Source organism: Sus scrofa, chromosome 2 (assembly GCF_054392235.1).
Source record: "Sus scrofa isolate SSC_HxYL_T2T_F1_AM1 chromosome 2, Sscrofa_HxYL_maternal_Yorkshire_Landrace_v2.0, whole genome shotgun sequence".
NCBI classification, from domain to species: domain Eukaryota; kingdom Metazoa; phylum Chordata; class Mammalia; order Artiodactyla; family Suidae; genus Sus; species Sus scrofa.
The window spans coordinates 88,962,871-88,982,685 of NC_139384.1; the positions used below are offsets into that span (position 1 = coordinate 88,962,871).

The 19,815-nt window shown below is 42.1% G+C and overlaps 1 protein-coding gene across 12 annotated transcripts in view; it reads left to right on the plus strand.

Moving 5' to 3' along the window:
• Positions 1–2,022: 2,022 nt before the first annotated feature.
• RNF130 (ring finger protein 130) overlaps positions 2,023–19,815 on the plus strand; it is a 154,310-nt gene continuing 136,517 nt past the window's right edge. For 11 of the 12 annotated variants that reach the window (XR_014837974.1, XR_014837975.1, XR_014837977.1 and 8 more), the window contains exon 1: positions 2,023–2,686. Coding sequence is in view for 8 of the 12 variants with exons in the window: in XM_085013641.1 (XP_084869767.1) it covers positions 2,239–2,686 (448 nt within the window). In the remaining 4 variants the exon portion in view is untranslated. The remainder of the gene's footprint in view (positions 2,687–19,815) is intronic. The other variant, XM_085013644.1, reaches the window with a different exon arrangement.

Genomic DNA, 19,815 nt, shown 5'->3' on the forward strand with positions numbered 1-19,815 from the left:
ATGGCAAAAAGACAAAAAAAAAAAAAAAAGGCAGTGCTAGTATCCACCAAAGGTGCATGCCTACCCTATGATGCAGCCATTCCATTCCACAGTCCAGACTCTTAGAGACGCCTACTCATATACACCAAAAGACACACAGTTTTAGTAACAGCTCTGTTCATAAAATCCCAAAACAGAAGTCAATACAGATTCCTATCAACAGGAAAATGGATACATCACTTGTGGAATACTATATAGTCAAGAAAAAGAGCAAACAACTACAATAAATGCAAAAAAAGGGAAAGAATTTCACAAACATAATGCTAGGAAAAAAACTAGGCATCAAAGAATCCATGTTGTGTGATTCTATTTCCATAAATTTCAAAACAGGCAAACTGATCTATGGTAACAGAAGCAGATTAGTAGGGTAGTAATGACTGAGAAGGCCAGGGAAGCTTTGGGGGTGCTGGCAATGTTCTCCATCTTGATCTAGATGGTGGTTACAAAGGGATTTTCATTTACTAGACATCTGTTGAGCTGTACATGTAAGTTTTTTGCATTTCAGTACAGGTAAGATATATTTCAAAATAAAATTTATTATATAAATAGAAGAAAACAACAAAACAAACCCAACATAGTGCTGGGTGAAGAACAAAAAACAATGATAGCTATAACCAATACTATTTCATAATTAAGAAGTACATATAAACAACACTGCATTTTTTTCGTCTTTTTGCCATTTTTTGGGCCACTCCCGTGGCATATGGAGGTTCCCAAGCTAGGGGTCTGATTAGAGCTGCAGCCACCGGCCCATGCCAGAGCCACAGCAATGCAAGATCCAAGCCTAGTCTGCAACCTACACCAGGGCTCACGACAACGCCAGATCATCAGCCCACTGAGCAAGGGCAGCGACCGAACCCGCAACCTCATGGTTCGTAGTCGGATTCGTTAACCACTGCGCCACGACGGGAACTCCAACACTGCATGTTTTTAAGCACATTAGAATGGTTGCTTGTGGGGTAGGGAATGGCAGTTCAGTGTAGCAATAAAAGGGCACACATAGATTATAAAATAAAGTCCTGTGCTTAGAGAACAGACTTGTGTTTGCAGATGGGGGTAGGTGGGAGGATGGACTAGGAGTTTGGAGTTAATAGATGCAAACTATCGCATTTAGAATGGATAAGCAATGAGGTCCTACTATATAGCACTGGGAACTATATCCAGTTTCTTAGGACAGAACATGGTGGAAGATAATACAAGAAAGGGAATGTATTTTTTTTTTTTTAAAGGCAAAAAAACCCCACTACTCCATTTTAGAACCAACTTTCTCCTTGACAAATTCAGAAAGGCCAAGAGAGCTTTAAAGGGACCTGCTCCCCCCACCCCTCGCACCCAGCTGACTTAACAGACTGGTTCTGTGGGTCTCTGCAACCATTTCTCATACCAGCAGGCATGGGCACCTCACATCCTGTAAGGACAAGGGAGTAAGGGGCATGAGCTTCTCAAGCAGGGGCAGGCCAGGGCATGCTAAGTGGGAGGAGAACATTAAGAAGACCACCACTAGGGAAGAGCTCTACCACAGGGGCTCTAAGTGACCCAGGGCTGTTTGGAAAGGGAATTCCAGGGTTCCAGATGCCTGAGCAAGTACCTCAGATGTTCTTAAAGATCCAGGTCTAGAGAGACCCCCATACTCTTATTTGCACAGAACCCCCCCCCCCAACCCGCCCTGGGCCCAATGATGATAAATAAGACTTTGAGTTGACTGGTTGAAATGTGGAATCCCATATTTAATTTAGAAATTAATTTTTAGTTTTAGCTTTTTTTCTTTTGTGTTCTTGTCTCATACTTTTCCATAGGCCCTTGGAAAAGGCCCCTGGTTCCAAACTCTGTGCGCATCTCGCCCGACGCATGAACATGGCTGGTCGTGGGGCTATTAGGTGCCGGGTCTGTTAGGGCCCTCGTGCGGGCGGGCGGGAGCGGACACGGGCTTGCACGCATGCGCAAGGGGGCGGGCCTGCGCCCAAGGCCTGCGCCTTGCCACTCGGCTGACAGGGGGCGGGACGGCGGCGAGTGCGCGCCTGAGGCGGCAGCCGGGCGAACAGGACTTTGTGCTACGAAGACCCTTTTTCAGGCGCGTCTTCCACTCCCGTCGCTTCCCCGAGTGGCGCCCCAACTCAGCGGGACCGGCCCTGTGGAATGGAGGGACCCCGGAGGAGACGACTGCGCGCGGCCTGACCCGCCGTCCTCGCTGAGGAGCCCATGGGCGCGTTCCCGCGGGCGGGTGGCGGACGTGAGGGCAGCGAGCAGCGGCGCCGCGGCACCGAGGAGAGCCGTGCTCGTGCCCGGCCCTGCGCCGGCCGCGCGCGCGCGCTCCCGCCGCAGCGCCGGCCGCGCCCGCCCCGCCTCTCGGCGCCGGCCCGGGAGCCCGGTCCGCGAGCAGCGGCGGCGGCGGGAGGGACGATGAGCGGTGCGGCGCGGGCGGGCCCGGCCCGGCTCGCCGCGCTCGCGCTGCTGACCTGCAGCCTGTGGCCGGCGCGGGCTGATAACGCGAGCCAGGAATACTACACGGCGCTCATCAATGTGACCGTGCAGGAGCCCGGCCGCGGCTCCCCGCTCACGTTCCGCATCGACCGCGGGCGCTACGGGCTCGACTCGCCTAAGGCCGAGGTCCGCGGTCAGGTGCTGGCACCGCTGCCCATCCATGGAGGTGAGTGCCTGGCAGGGGAGAGAGAAGCCGTGGCGCAGCGGCCGGCGATGGTCCCCCGCCCCCGGGAGCCGCAGCCTGGGAGCGGGGGCGGCGGGCGCGGTGCCCCTACCCCCGGCCTCGATCGTCGCGCCGCTCGGCGCGGCTGCCCCCCGGTCGAGGTTCCAGTCGTGTGCACTCCGGCCTGCTCGGTGCTGGGATTAGGCTCCCAGGCGCGTTTTGGGGATCTTCTTTTCTTTTTAGAAAGACTTAGAACGTTCCTTTTGGTTTTAGGTGGCTTGTTTACAGGAAGGCATTGAACTGCGAGTTTGCAGGGACAGCTCAGACAAAGGCGGCGGTGGAAGAGCGCAAAACTAGTTCATGATGGATGAGGTCTTAACCTGTATTTCAGAATCCGTAGGTTCGTTCCCGAAATCAAACACCGCATTGAATCTCGAAGGACCAGGCCCTTTTCTAACGTAAAAACGTGCTGTTTTTCTTAAGTGGCAAGTGGAAGGAGGGGTGGAGGAGGAAAATAGGCATCTTCCCTGTTGCTTTTGGCTCTTATTCTGCCCCAGGAGCTTTACTGTAATTTGACGCCTGAAAAAAATCTCACGTTGTGAAGAATCCGATACCAACTGGAACCTGTAGCCAAGTCTTCAGGTCACGGGAGTCTACCAAAGGGGAAAAATAGGTAAAATTTTCAAGAGCTGTCTTTGAAGCCATTTGCTTTACACTCATGTCTACCTATAAACACAGGCTCTGTTTAATTATTTCGTATAGTAGATGTATCTGTATAAATTTCTGGTCATGTTTTAAAGGAGACGTTCCCCACACTGTAGAGCATGATTTTGTTTTTTAGCCCACTGTGAACTTTGTGGAAAATGTCTGCTGTCTTCTCCACCCTACTCTCACCCTGAGAATGCTGAGAGGGGATTTTTTTTTTTTTTTTAAGCTGCTATTGAAGTTAAGATGATCTAAACTAGACACCCTAAATAAGGTAATGGTGTTTGTTTTTATACTCTAAACTGTTAAAACATCATGCCCCCTCTGAGATTTGTATTTGAATGCTCAAGTGCTAAGCTGTTGTCTTTGAGGCAGTCTAGCTGAGGAAGAAGAAAAGGATCAGGTGAGGCTTTCCCTTAGCCTGTTCCCAGTTTATATTCGCATTTTAAAAGTTCATTTTTATAACAATAATCAGGGGCTTAGGGTGCATTTCTTCACTTTGTTAAATACTGCAGTTAGGGTCCCAGCTTGCCCACAGAAACAACTTTGGCCTTTGGTTCATTCAGTAAATATTTGCTTGCCTCTGCTGTGCCAGTCACTGTGGTTGGGACACATAGCATTGCCAAATTATGGCACTGACAATGGTAGTCTATTTTCTGGTGCGGAGATCTGTGAGGATCACGTGGAAAGGGAGGAAGAGGAAGAGAGAGAGGCGAGCTGTTCTGGAGCAAGAGCCAGCCCGGTGCAGTATTTTGAAATCTGTGGTTTGTTTTTGGGGCTTAGTTCCCCCAGGCACCCCAAATTTATGACCCTCGTTTTAGGTACTTGCCTTCAAAGTGTTCCATGTTCTGAAACCACTTGTTGCTCTCCTGACACTCCAAACCAAAGCTCCATCCTTAAGAAAACTTGTTTTCGATGTTTGGATAGAAGGGTATTGGGAACTAAAGTGCGCTGACGTGTGGATAAAAGTTAGTCCTATTCCCTTTTCAGTGGGGAGGTGGCATTAAAGGATTAAAGGTTCTGAGTCTTGAAGAAAAGTAATTCGACTTTTTAGCCTGTTTCATCTGCAAAATGGAATGATGAAATATTTACTCTGTAAGGTTGTCAAAAGGCTTAAACGGTTCCTGCATTCTTAAAAGAGGAGACTTGTTAACCTAAGTGAATCTCTAAATTGGTGGGATTTTAGCCACTGCATCAATGTGAACACTTTGGGGCAGTGTGTGGAGACTGAGTCTGCGGTCTCCCTTGAGTGTCTCCTCTTCCTCTGCTCAGTTCTCTAGGGGCTCATTTTGTATCTGCACAACATGAGGTTGCTTCAGGTTTTCTCATGTGCTGGTGGTGGGATCCTGCAGGTGGTTTGAATCTAGCTTTATACTGAAGGGTCCAGCAAATACTATTTGAAAATCTCCTGCGTACCAGCCTCCATCCAAGGCACTGGGGAAGAGGGAGCGGTCACAGCAGTGAACAAAACAGATAAAAATCTCTCCTCTTCCTGAAGCTCACAGTCTAGGCTGTGGGGAGTTTATAAGTTAATTTACCTGTAAATTTTCTGAACCTGTGGATTAACATGAAATACAAGATGTTTTTGTCCTTTTGCAGCAGGAATTTAGGAATGTTTTTTTAAAAACAAGAATGGTAGTAGAAATCTGTTAAAATTTTTCATGTTTAAGAAAATGGCTTGTGTCAATTATACCTCAGTTTAAAAAAAGAAAATAGCTTAAACTTTGAATAATATTTGGGTATTTCACATCGTATTCTTTATTGAGTTTCAGATTTCATATTTTTAGAAAAATAATGAGTTCTTTCTGACCCTTACACAGATAATTTTAAATTGAAGAGAATTCTTGACATACGTATTGAGGACTTACTGATGGCAACACTACACAAAGTGATGTTCAAATTACAAAAAAAAAAAAAAAAAAAAAATAGAATTCCTGGCAAAAAAACAGCTGTGGTCAATAGATGGGAAATTAATGAAAATTCATTTTGAGGACCAGTGTTTGGTAGAAGACAGTAAAAACCATTCTTGTTATTTTGCACTGTTAACTATCAATTAGGCATGTTAACTATCAATTACTGAGCAAGATTTATTTGTCCTATATCTTTAAAGGGCAAGTTGGCAATTTTTTCCTTAGATGGTACTTTAAAAGTACATTTTGGAAAGTGTTAGACTTTATAAAATATTTCATAAACAAGTGTTGTACTTTGGAAACATATTCTTTGTCAGTAAATAGAATGCATTTGTAAATGGAGATTTGTTTGGTGGCAACAAATTTCATATTTTAACTGATACTTCATTTTTAGAAATGGACTTTTGAAGGAACATGTGTTTATGCACAGATCGTGGTTGCCCACGGTCAGTTTCTTATTAATAACTTACTCAAAGGACGAGCTTAGATCTAGAACCAAAGGTAGACCAGCCTTTACTGTGAAGCAGACATTGTAAATGTGCTTTATGTGTGTGCACACTAACTTTTTGTTTGAGCCTAGAGTGGGGGTTGGGAGAGGAGAAAGCCCTTGTTGATGATGTCATTTTATATGCAGATGTGCTGGTGAGAAGAATTTGGTAACAGCCACTTTTTGCTTTGCATAGAAATGTTCAGGATTGGATGTTACAGCCTCGGGGAACAGATTTACCAAATAATAAATTTTTGGGGGGGCCATCTTGCTGATTATAAGGGATATAATAACATTAAAAAAAACTATCTTAGGTTTTTATGTTTTATGTGATTCTCTTGGATGAAACCATTAAACTTGAACTTGGTTTTTACAGTTCTGATAAGGAGTGAAGGAGATTGATGGTGGAGACAAGATTTTGGATGAAAGGGGCCATATAATGTTAGATTTCATAATGGCAAAGGCAGGGGCTCCTGGATATAGTTAGAGGTTTCAAAATATTCAGAGAAAAAGTAGGTATGATGCTGGAAACACAGACTCTGAAAGGAAAGAGAATTCAGAAGGAGCTGGAGGCTCAAAAAAACCAAATTTTGGCATAAATTAGATAACCAAGCAAGAAGATAAATGAAGTGTGTGTATATGTGTATATATATATATATATATAAAATATATGTATATAAAATAAATAATATTTGTATTGAATCGGAACAATTTAGAGTTTAACAATTTAGAAAATATTTTCACATACTGTATTTTTCTCTTGTTTTTGAATGATCTATTAGCATATAAATATTTGAATTTTTTTAAAAAACATTTGACCTCCTCCCCAAATATCCATCCTGCTGCTCTCCCATTTCTCTCTCTATGGCAAAGTGTCATCTATACTTGCTGCCTTCAATTTTTCCTTCTGCTATTCTTTATATTGTGAAGGTCTTTTATTGTACCAGAATTTTGATAAAGACAGGACATTTAACTGAATATTGGACTACAGGATCCCTGGGATTTCAGTGTATGGAATGGTGAGCTGAAACTAAGAAAAAAGTTAATAGGAATAAATATGTAGTCTTGAAATTGGGTTAAAAAAAAAAAAAGCTACAGCGAAGAGAGTTGAGGGGAGATAAAGCTTAGAGCTGCTTGTCACAGAACAAAGCCTCTGAGCTGTCACTGACCAGTCAGTCTAATCTTGCATGCACTTGGGCATCTGGATCCTGGTCAGCACTGATCCCGCTTCATTATAGGCCACACATGCCTTTAGTTTAGTTCTGAATATGAGTTTTAAGAGATTAGAGTTCCCATTGTGGCTCAGTGGTTAACGAACTCGACTAGTATCCATGAGGACAGGAGTTCGATCCCTGGCCTTGCTCTGTGGGGATGGGGATCCAGCATTGCCATGAGCTGTGGTGTAGGTCGCAGATTCCACTCAAATCTGGTGTTGCTGTGGCCGTGGTGTAGGCCAGCAACCACAGCTCCGATTCAGCGCCTAACCTGGGAACCTCCATATACTGCAGGTATGCCCCCCGCCCCCAAAAAAGATGAATGGACTACAGAGCATTGTTTTGATCATTATAAAAGGGAATTCCACCATTTGAAGGAATGTTAGATTAGATAGCGTCTAAGATCCCTCATCTTGAACAAGATGTGACTGTAAAGTAGTAAGACAGATCTCGTTAAACAAACTCACCAGAATACACCCATTAAGAAAATTGTTCTTTTCACACCAGTCACATGAGCATGTGTGTGTATACATACGTATTGTGAAATAATGAAAAGTTTAAACACATTCAGAATTTGTTTTGGAGTTCCCGTTGTGGCGCAGTGGTTAACGAATCCGACTAGGAACCATGAGGTTGCGGGTTCGGTCCCTGCCCTTGCTCAGTGGGTTAACGATCCGGCGTTGCCGTGAGCTGTGGTGTAGGTTGCAGACAGGGCTCGGATCCCGCATTGCTGTGGCTCTGGCGTAGGCCGGTGGCTACAGCTCCGATTGGACCCCTAGCCTGGGAACCTCCATATGCCACGGGAGCAACCCAAGAAATAGCAACAACAACAACAAAAAGACAAAAAAAAAAAAAAAAAAAAAAAAAAAAGTTTGTTTTGTGAGATTATCTTGAACAGTTTTAAAAAATGGTGCAACATATCAAATCTTTGTCTTTTCTGGACAGATTTGAATTTTGACAATTGCAAGTTATTTTTGAAAAGGCAGTTATTTTTTGTGTGTGCTTGTGAATTCTCTTTTTAGGTAATCCTCAAAGAAGTCTGGTAGTGTTTGGGGCCGTGTCCACATAAGTGGGCTGGATGGATAGTCCCCAGAGCTGGTTCTTTTAAGTGTAGCAGCCTGGACTTATTTATAAAACGAAATTAATTTTTTCAGGATCATCAACATTTGTTTTGTTTTATCATCTTTGGAGTATTTTATGCACTAGACATTGATTATTTTCTATAAATTGTAGTAAGTATATCTTTCTTTACTGTTGGAAGAAATTTTGAATAAAGGGAACCATTCAAATGTCAAATGTCAAATAAATTAAAAAGTCCTTAATAAGCACCTACTTTGTGCTTGAATTATGCAAGTTCTGTGGTGTGTGCAAGAGACCTGGTATGTAATTCCTGCCTGAGAGAATTTAGTCTTCTTGCTGAGGAGATCAGCCTTGTCTGGATGGCACAGATAGGACATGCCATTGTAGAAGATGGTGCAAGCTGTCTGCAAACTCTGTGCGGGGGTCAGCCACCTGTTACTGTAAACAGAGTTTATTGGAACACATCCCTGCCCATTCATTCGCATGTCGGTGGCTGCTTTCAAGCTATACTGGCAGAGTTGAGCAGTTATTGCAGGAGCCTGTATGACTGCCAAGCTTAAACTACTTATTCTGTGAGACCCTTTAAGAAAACTTTTGACAATCCCTGTTCTAAAGGTTTAATTTTGTCTTAGTTTTTCCTGTTATAACCACGTTGTAGATTTATGGATGAGAATATGATTCCCAAACTGTGAGCTCCTGGAAATTAGTGATAACGTCTTCTTTGTTTCAGCCAAACACCTAGGACTGTGCCTGGTACTAGCAAGCCACTGTATTATGTGATTATATTTAATCTTGTGGTACTTGGTCTGGTAGTGAAACTCATAGCAGGTGCTAGAAGCTGTATGATGGGATAGAAGATGGTGGAGTGTTGATGGACAAAATATACTATATACCCTCTTTTATGCTAGATCGTAAACGGTACCAAGACCAGTGAAAAATTTTTTGGATCTGTAGTGTAGAGAAGTTTCATTGAAAATGCGGAAGTTGAAGTCAAAGTTAATGAGTTCTGCTTTCAGCTATAGTGGAATAATAGACACCAGGTTTACCTTGCCACCTCAAGTGACTGGAAAATCTGACAAAGTTATGAAGCAGCAGTTTTAGAAATAGGTCAAAAGGGGGAGTTCCCGTCGTGGCGCAGTGGTTAATGAATCCGACTAGGAACCATGAGGTTGCGGGTTCGATCCCTGCCCTTGCTCAGTGGGTTAACGATCCGGCGTTGCTGTGAGCTGTGGTGTAGGTTGCAGACGCGGCTCGGATCCCGCGTTGCTGTGGCTCTGGCGTAGGCCGGTGGCTACAGCTCCGATTCAACCCCTAGCCTGGGAACCTCCATATGCCGCGGGAGCGGCCCAAGAAATAGCAACAACAACAACAAAAAAGACAAAAAGACAAAAAAAAAAAAAAAAAAAAAAGAAATACGTCAAAAAACGGCACATGACAGTAATCCCCGAGAGAAAGGAAATAAACAGTAGAGCTCTGTGATTGCCTCAGCTTACCACCTGGATGGTTTCCATGCTACAGCACCGGGAGCAGGAATCCAGAAAGGATCGGTGGTCTCCTTGAGTTGATGAGATAGAGTTCAGAGCTCAGAGAAGCCAAGCTCAAGGCAGCTTGAATGGGCTTGAATGTGTGAGGAGGTCAAGTACAGAAGAGGAGGGAGCTGCATAGAGAGCAAGCTCTGGAGAGCTGCAAGGGGTCCCTTACAAGCCTTTAGTTGAGTACTGATGTGCATGTTTTTTTTTGTTTTTGTGTTTATTGCTTTTTAGGGCCGCTCCCTTAACCCACTGAGTGAGACCAGGGGTCGAACCCGCAACCTCGTGGTTCCTAGTCAGATTCATTTCTGGTGTGTCACAACAGGAACTCCTGATCTTCACGTTTTATAAAGAACTGTCAGAAATTAGCAGATGGAAGAATTCTTGGAGTTTGCAGAAAGCTGGGAATAGTTCATATTCTCCCTAATCTGAGTGGAATGACCTAATACACAAAGCATAGAATGAGGCCAAATTAGCTTTGGGGAAAAGCCTGTTCTGGACCACCTACCAAAGCTTTGAAGCAAAACTTAAAAGGACTAGATTGATTCCAAGTAACTGGTCCTAAACTAACCTCGACAATATTTAAAGAACTACAACAAGGAGTTCCTGTTGTGGCTCAGTGATTAACGAATCCGACTAGGAACCATGAGGTTGCAGGTTTGATCCCTGGCCTTGCTCAGTGGGTTAAGGATCCGGCGTTGCCGTGAGCTCTGGTGTAGGTTGCAGACCGGCTCCCTTGTTGCTCTGGCTCTGGCCTAGGCTGGCAGCTACAGCTCCAATTCGACCCCTAGCCTGGGAACCTCCATATGCTGTGGGAGTGGCTCAAGAAATGGCAAAAAAAAAAAAAAAGACAAAGAAATAGAACAAAATCCAGCTCCCCAAATCATGAAATCTAAGACCAGCATCTAACCAAAAATGAGTAGGCAAGCTAAGAAACAGGAAAATATGACCCATAACCAGACAGAAAACAATCAGTAGAAACAGGTACAGAAATGGGGCAAATGATGGAATTGCAGATAAGGATGTTAAAATAGTCATAAATATACTCAATTTGTTCATGGAGGTGAGAGAAAACATGAACTTGATTAGGAGAGAAATGGATCTAAAAAAGGCCCACATCAAACTTCTACCTGTAAGCTCAAACCTGAAAATGTGTTGGATTTATATTGATAGAGAAAAAAAGATGAAAGTATCCTGAGAAGATGCTAGTTCCTGCTTTGGTATTCTTTGTTTATGCCAGGCAGTGATGTAGTTAGCATACATTGAGTGCATACTGTGTACCATGAATGGTGCCAAGTATTGTACTTGGATTATCATTTAATCCTCCTAACATCTCTGGGTAGTACTGTATCCTCATTCTGTGGATGGAAATTCAAAGCATTCTAGTCTCTCACTCTTAGTGCTTGTTTTCTTTATAGCACTTAACAAGGTTTGAAATTATATATCTCTTGTTTGTTTCTGAAGGCAGAGATCCTGTCTCTGTGTCCACTTGTGTATATTCAGTGCTTAGTGTGGAACCTGGAACTGTTGGACGAATTAAATGAGTGAGGTAATCCATCAGCTGTGTGCCGGAGGGGATTCGGTAGGGCTGGGACTTGATGTAGGTCTGTCTGACTGTAGAATTCATATTTTAACCACTTCTTTGTACTGTTTCCTAAGTGGGTTTAATAAATTATGATATAGCTACTCGCCAAAATGTTATACAGCCATTAAAGGGGACCCTTGTGGAAGCAATGTGTATCCTACAAAAGTAAATGTATAGTGATTGAGTTGTGACTGTTGTAAATATGCTAATAGGACAGGGACTCAGAGTAATATGCAATAATAAAAATGGTTGGGTTACATTAATTGGATCATGGGTGACATTCCTCGTTTTCTTTCTTTTATTTTTGAAATTTAAAATTTTTAATACAAAACCTTCATAGAAGGAAAGTCGTATTCATTAAAGGCAGCAAGTAATTGTCTAGAGGTTGATATCGTTAAGTTCATTCCCTAGCTTCAAGAAGAATGGAATGAATTCTAAGCAGTGCTTAGAATGAGTAGAAAACTGGAAGATACTAGGAATATATTGAAAAGGCATGTTTTTCCCCAGTAAGAAAACAGGAACTCCAAGGCCAAGTATTCTTGTCTTAATGTGATACAAGCTAAACTGTAGCATAATTTTGAGCAGTTAGTGGATCCTAGAAAGGGAAAGAGAACCTTTCCCAGGATTTAGCTTTTCTATAATTTTTATTTTCTTTATTTTGTGGCTACACTCATGGCATATGGAAGTTCCTGGGCCAGGGACTGAATCTGAGCACAGCTGCTACCTATGCTGCCTCAAAGCCAGATCCTTTAACCCTCCATGCTGGGACAGAGACCAAACCTGTACTTCCCAAGCAGCCTGAACTGCTGCAGTTGAATTCTTAACCCACTGTGCCACAGTGGAAACTCCTTTCTATAATATTTTTTATAATAATGATATTAATGCTTTTATTGGTTTTGTTGGTTCTCACTTCTAAAAATCAATCTGTAATTTAAGCATGAAGACTTAATCATGGGTAACTCCCATTTTTCAAAAGTTTGTTTTACGCCACTTTGTTATTACGAAAGAGCTATATTAGTACCAATTTTTGATAACCGAAAGAAATCTGAAGCGGATTTTTGCTTTTATGAAAAAAAACCAAGAGGCGAAATTAGCATTCAGCATTTGTTTTATAGTCAGACAAGCCAGTATAGAAGCAGCCGCCCCCAGAGCAGCAAGAGTGACCCTGCCAAGCTCTTTGCCCAGGAATGACACCCAGTACCTCCACATTGAGCTGCCATAGCTGTGAATGGTGTGTGACCATCTATGCTCTCTCTCGATTTATTTTGTGCATCCATTAGCAAGATGTGTCCTAAGGTAATCGTCCCTTTTTGCCATTATGTCTTATGAAAGGTTTCACAGGCACTCCGTGATTTTCTATAGCAGGGAAACCTGTATGGTTGCAGAACAGAAAGGAAATGTTACCAGCCTTCAGAATACACAATTCTAAATGGATGATAAAGCTGGAGAAATGGAAGAGAGAAAAGAGATGTTAGGGATAGGTGAGGGCAAGTGTCTTCATCTCATCTCACAGGTGTATATAATTATAATTATATAATTATAATGCTACAGTTATATACACCAGCATATAATTGTAGCAACTAGAAAGGTTTAACCACTGTCGAAAATAATGAAATAATAAAAATCAGAGAGGGATGATGGGAAGCATGAGTGAGCACGGTCCTAATTCCTAACATCATAAATGAATAGATAATGTCTCAAGTTGAAACACCAGAACATAATGGCTATAAGAGTTTTTAGAACTAGTGGAAGGTGACCACCAGAAGAACTTAAAAAGCAAATAGTTAAAAGTGGTTTCCTCTGGGGACTGGGGACCATGGGGTGAATGGGGTAGGTGCGGATGGATGGGTTTCTCTTTTTTTTTTAATCTGTATATACAGTGTGATTCCTACTCTTTCCCCTTGCGCACTGCAACACACTGCAAATGAATTCTTTCCTCCCCTTCTTTTTCCTTTGAAGAAGCTCCCTATTTTCCCAACATCCGAGCTCTTCTCCAACTCCAGTGACATGCCATGGAGTGTAGGAGTCTGCAGAAAGTAAGCACTGTCTCAGGAGATCTCCTTAGTAAGCACTGAGATAGACTGAAATCAGGAAATGCTGCCATTGAATTAACTGTTTTTATTTCATAAACAGATTTGAGTTCACTGACCCTAAAATAACTACTTATAGCAGCTAATACGTTACCTGGCTCATAGTGTTTCCCTTCTCTCTGGCGGTTACCTCCCTTCCTCATCTGTTGTGGTAAGCCTTCTCTCAGCATTAATTGAATTAAGCATGGTGTGATCCTGTCCCTAGGCCCCCATTGGATAGAGTGGGTTCTTTTAGCCCCCTCCTGGCTTCTCACTTCTCTCCTTCTTTGTTGTAGATTTCACGATTCTTCATGATAATCACCCCTGTTTTCCTCTATCCTGTATCACACTCACTAGGCAAAATCTCAGTCCTGGATAATACATACCGTTCATCTTTGTGCTTTTATTGCCAAGCAGCTGAATGTTTTTGGAGAAAAATCTTAGAACCCAGCTGACTGAGGTTTGAGATCATAAAACTAAACGAAAATAAATGGATATTGAACAATATCCAGTAACCTAAAAAAGTTTTCGTATAAAGAAATGAGAACAATCTGTGACAGTAATTTTTTTCTCTTTTTACATGTCTCCTCTTACCGCTTCCTGTATTTTTACTTTCAGCCTAATCTTTTCCTCTGAGCTCTGGATTCATGTATCTAACAGCCAGTTTGCTATCTTTAACTTAAATATCTCAAGAACATCTCCAGATTGATAGGCCTCAAATGGAGCTTTTGATTTATACATATTTTGCCTTTGTTCCCCAGTTTTTCTCATCATCTCAGTAAATGACTTATACAAATTTAGGAGTCATCCTTGATCTATCCTCCACAATTTACTATCAGAATGGATCATCTCTATGTGACATTTTCACTCCTGCCATCTTAGTACAGGCAACTGCCATCTCTTCCCATTTCTTGGTCTTTCTCCTTTTTAACTTCCATCAATCTTTTCTCCCCAGTGGGCACAATAATCTTGAAGCTTCATGCAGTCCTGTTGCTCCTTGCTTAAAGGACTTCAGTGGCTTCCTATTGTCCTTAGAATGGAAATCTGCACTCCTTTCTTTTTTCTTTTTTTTTGTCTTTTTTTTGCTATTTCTTGGGCCACTCCCCTGGCATATGGAGGTTCCCAGGCTAGGGGTCGAATCAGAGCTGTAGCCGCCAGCCTATGCCAGAGCCACAGCAACTTGGGATCCTAGCCGCGTCTGCAACCTATACCAGAGCTCACGGCAACGCCGGATCATTAACCCACTGAGCAAGGGCAGGGACTGAACCCGCAACCTCATGGTTCCTAGTTGGATTCCTTAACCACTGCGCCACAACGGAAACTCCCTGCACTCCTTTCTGTAGTAGATGAGGCATTTGCTACTTGGTCAGGCTCCAGCCTTTCCCTCCCTCAGGCCACCCTATCTAACCCTATAGCTATTCCAATATTCTTTCATTCCTAGGGCCTCTAAGTTTTCTTTACATTGTATATCTTCTGGCTGGCATCCCACCCACCTCTGTCCCCTACTCTTCCACACAGTGTTTGCTGTTTTAATAGAGCATTATGGTCCTTTGGCTCTGTATCATAGACCATTAAAAGGGCAAATGGAGACACGGGGAGGAATTACAGAATCTCGGAACTTAGTGGTCATCAGTGATCATGAAGTCTAGCCATCAGCATGAGGTCTAAACATTCCTGTACAGTGGTTGTACAGCTCAAGCTTGAGCAAGTGAGTGACCGAAACCTACACATTCATCTCTGGAAATAGAATGTTAGAATGTCTTTCTTTCATCTGGAGAAAAATTGGTACAGATATTTGTAGACAGTAGGTAATTTCCTTGTCTGACCCAAGTCCTCTACCCCTTAGGCTTCATGTTCCTGTTTCTTTTGACCTTTCTTAATAGTAAGGCATTGTAAACCACAGAATGCAGTATTCCATTTAAAGGGTGCAGTGAGTTGAATAGTGTCCCACAAAAATTCATGTCTACCTAGAACCTCAGAATGTGACTTTATTTGGAAATAGGATCTTTGAAATCAAGATAAGATCATGCTAGTTGAAGATGGGCTCTAACCCCAGTGACTGGTGTCCTTAAAAGGAGAAGAGAGGATACGGAGAGACATACAGAGGGAAAGGCCATAAGAAGATAGAGCTAGGAGTTCCTGTCGAGGCACAGTGGTTAACATATCCGACGAGGAACCATGAGGTTGCCGGTTCGATCCCTGGCCTTGCTCAGTGGGCTAAGGATCTGACGTCGCTGTGAGCTGTAGTGTGGGTCACAGACACGGCTCAGATCCTGCGTTGCTGTGGCTCTGGCGTAGGCTGGTGGCTACAGCTCGAATTAGACCCCTAGCCTGGGAACCTCCATGTGCTGCAGGAGCAGCTCAAGAAAAGGCAAAAAGACCAAAAAAAAAAAAAAAAAAAAAAAGAAGAAGATAGAGCTAGACAGATTGGAGTTATGCTGCCATAGCCAGGGGCACCAAGGATTGCTGGCAGCCACCAGAAGCTAGGAGGGAGGCCTGAGGCTTGGGACTGTTTCTCCAGAAGGAGCCAGCTCTGTTAACATCTTGATTTTGATCAAAGAAGATGTAAATAAATGGAAAGATATTCCATGTTCCTGGATTGGAATAATCAATATTGTAAAAATGGCCATACTACCCAAAGCAATCTACAGATTCAATGCAATCCCTATCAAATTACCCATAACATGTTTCACAGAACTAGAACAAACAATCCAAACATTTATATGGAACCACAAAAGACCCAGAATCGCCAAAGCAATCCTGAGAAACAAAAACCAAGCAGGAGGCGTAACTCTCCCAGACCTCAAGAAATACTACAAAGCCACAGTCATCAAAACAGTGTGGTACTGGTATCAAAACAGACAGACAGACCAATGGAACAGAATAGAGAACCCGGAAATAAACCCTGACACTTATGGTCAATTAATCTTTGACAAGGGAGGCAAGAACATAAAATGGGAAAAAGAAAGTCTATTCAGCAAGCATTGCTGGGAAACCTGGACAGCTGCATGCAAAGCAATGAAACTAGAACACACCCTCACACCATGCACAAAAATAAACTCCAAATGGCTGAAAGACTTAAATATACGACAGGACACCATCAAACTCCTAGAAGAAAACATAGGCAAAATACTCTGTGACATCAACATCATGAATATTTTCTCAGGTCAGTCTCCCAAAGCAATAGAAATTAGAGCAAAAATAAACCCATGGGACCTAATCAAACTGAAAAGCTTTAGCACAGCAAAGAAAACCAAAAAGAAAACAAAAAGACAACTTACAGAATGGGAGAAAGTAGTTTCAAATGATGCAACCGACAAGGGCTTAATCTCTAGAATATATAAGCAACTTATACAACCCAACAGCAAAAAAGCCAATCAATCAATGGAAAAATGGGCAAAAGACCTGAATAGACATTTCTCCAAAGAAGATATACAGATGGCCAACAAACACATGAAAAAATGCTCAACATCGCTGATTATAAGAGAAATGCAAATCAAAACTACCATGAGATACCACCTCACACCAGTCAGAATGGCCATCATTCATAAATCCACAAATAACAAGTGCTGGAGGGGCTGTGGAGAAAAGGGAACCCTCCTGCACTGCTGGTGGGAATGTAAACTGGTACAGCCACTATGGAGAACAGTTTGGAGATACCTTAGAAATCTATACATAGAACTTCCATATGACCCCGCAATCCCACTCTTGGGCATCTATCCGGACAAAACTACTTAAAAGAGACACATGCACCCGCATGTTCATTGCAGCACTATTCACAATAGCCAGGACATGGAAACAACCCAAATGTCCATCGACAGATGATTGGATTCGGAAGAGGTGGTATATATACACAATGGAATACTACTCAGCCATAAAAAATAATCACATAATGCCATTTGTAGCAACATGGATGGAACTAGAGAATCTCATCCTGAGTGAAATGAGCCAGAAAGACAAAGACAAATACCATATGATATCACTTATAACTGGAATCTAATATCCAGCACAAATGAACATCTCCTCAGAAAAGAAAATTATGGACTTGGAGAAAAGACTTGTGGCTGCCTGATGGGAGGGGGAGGGAGTGGGAGGGATCGGGAGCTTGGGCTTATCAGACACAACTTAGAATAGATTTACAAGGAGATCCTGCTGAATAGCATTGAGAACTTTGTCTAGATACTCATGTTGCAACAGAACAAAGGGTGGGGGAAAAAAATGTAATTGTAATGTATACATGTAAGGATAACCTGATCCCCTTGCTGTACAGTGGGAAAATAAAAAAATTAAAAAAAAAAAAAGAAATACTTATCCAAGAAAAAAAAATCTTGATTTTGACTTAAGGCCTCCTCAACTGTGAAACAGTAAATTTATGTTGTTTTAAGCCACCAGGTTTGTGGTCAACTGTTATCGCAGCCGTAAGAAACAAATACAAAGAGAAAAACAAAACTGATAACACAATTTGTTTCACCAATTCAGGAGAGAGTAGAACTGCTTTTTTTCCCATCATTCCGAACACCTACCTGGAATCATATAGGTTATTTTGGTAGCGCTAATCACTGACTCATACTGAGATTACTGCTAATTAAACCTTCTATGTCTTAAATGTAAGACATGACACCATAAAACTCCTGGAAGAGAACATAAGCAAACATTTTCTAGTGTAAATCGTACCAGTGTCAGTCCCCTAAAGCAATAGAACTAAAAGCAAAAATAGAACAAATGGGACCTAATCGAACTTAAAAGCTTTTGCATAGCAGAGGAAACCATAAACAAAGCAAAATGGCAACCCCTAGAATGGGAGAAAATAGTTGCAAGTGATGCTGCCAAGGGATTAATTTCCAAAATATACAAACAGCTCATACAACTCAATAACAGTAACAACACAAAAATACAACCCAATCAAAAAATGGGCTGAAGACCTAAATGGACCTTTCTCCAGAGAAGACATCTGAATAGCCAGTAGGCACATGAAAAAATGCTCAGCATCACTAAATATTAGAGAAATGCAAACCAAAGCTTCAGTGAGATATCACCTCATTCCAGCCAGAGTAGCCATCATTAAAAAGTCTACAAATAGGGGTTCCTCCTGTGTGGGTTAAGAATCTGACTGCAGTGGTTTGGGTCACTGTAGAGCCTTGGGTATGATCCCTGGCCTGGCCCAGTGGGTTAAAAGATCTGATGTTGCCACAGCTGCAGTGTAGGTTGCAGCTGAAGTTCAGATTCCATCCCTAGTGTGGCTGTGGCCATAAAAGAAAAAAAGTCTAGAAATAAATGCTGGAGAGGGCGAGAATGTAAGTGTTGCTGGAAATGTAAGTTGGTGCAGACACTATGGAAAACAGTATGGTGGTTCCTTAAAAAACTAAAAATAGAGTTGCCACATCCACATTATCCTGCGATCCCACTCCTGGGCATATATCTGAACAAAATTCTAATTCGAAAGGATATATGCATCCCTGTGTTCATAACAGCACTGTTCACAGTAGCCAAGACTTGGAAACAATTTAAATTAAACATCCATTGACAGATGAATGGTAAAAAAAGATGTGGTACATATATGCAATGGAATACTACTCAGCCATTTAAAAAATGAAATCATGTCATTTGCACCAAACATGGGTGGACCTAGAGATTCTCATACTAAATTAGGTAAGTCAGAAACAAATAAAAATACTGTATGCTATCACATATATGTGGAGTCTAGAATATGGCACAAATTAACCTATCTACAAAACAGAAACAGACTCAAGGACATAGAGAACAGACTTGTGATTGCCAAGAGGTGGGAAGGTAGGGGAGGGAGAGATTGGGAGTTTGTTTAGGATTAGCAGATGCAAACTATTACATATAGAATGGATAAGCAGTGATGTCCTAGTGTATAGCACAGGGAATTGCATTCAGTATCTTGTGCTAAACCATAATGGAAAAGAGTATGAAAAAGTATGTGGGGGGTCTATCTATTACTTCACTGTACACCAGAAACTAACACAACATTGTCAGTCAATTATATACTTTAATGCATTTTTAAAAAACCTAAGTCATTTCATAGGTTGCCTTAAGCTGAATTATTTTGTCTTTATTGGTTTCAGCCTGTTCATTCAGCCTTTTAAGATAATTTTTGAATCCTGATTTGCCATCTAGTCTTTACTCTTTCTAGCAGGTTTGTGTTACCCATGAATGTGATGAGCATATTTTCTGTATCTTCATCTAAGTCATTGGTTCTTAACCTTCTAGGGTTATGGACTCCTGTTAAGACTTTAACGAAAGCTGTGGACCTTTCTGCTGAGAAATACATATTTATGTAGATCTAAGCAAAGTTTTCAATGAGGTTTAAGAGATTCAGCTGCCTCTTGAAGTCTCAAGGTGTCCATGGACCCAAAGTTAAGAATCCTTGCTCTAGGTTATTGATAAAAGTATTGGAGAGTATGAACGATCAGACCCTGGTATGTAGTACGTTGCTATACACCTTCCAAGGTGGTTGACATTATTCCATTGATCAGTACTTTTGAGGGAAGGGGGTGAGCATTTCACAGTTTTCTAATTTACTTTATTG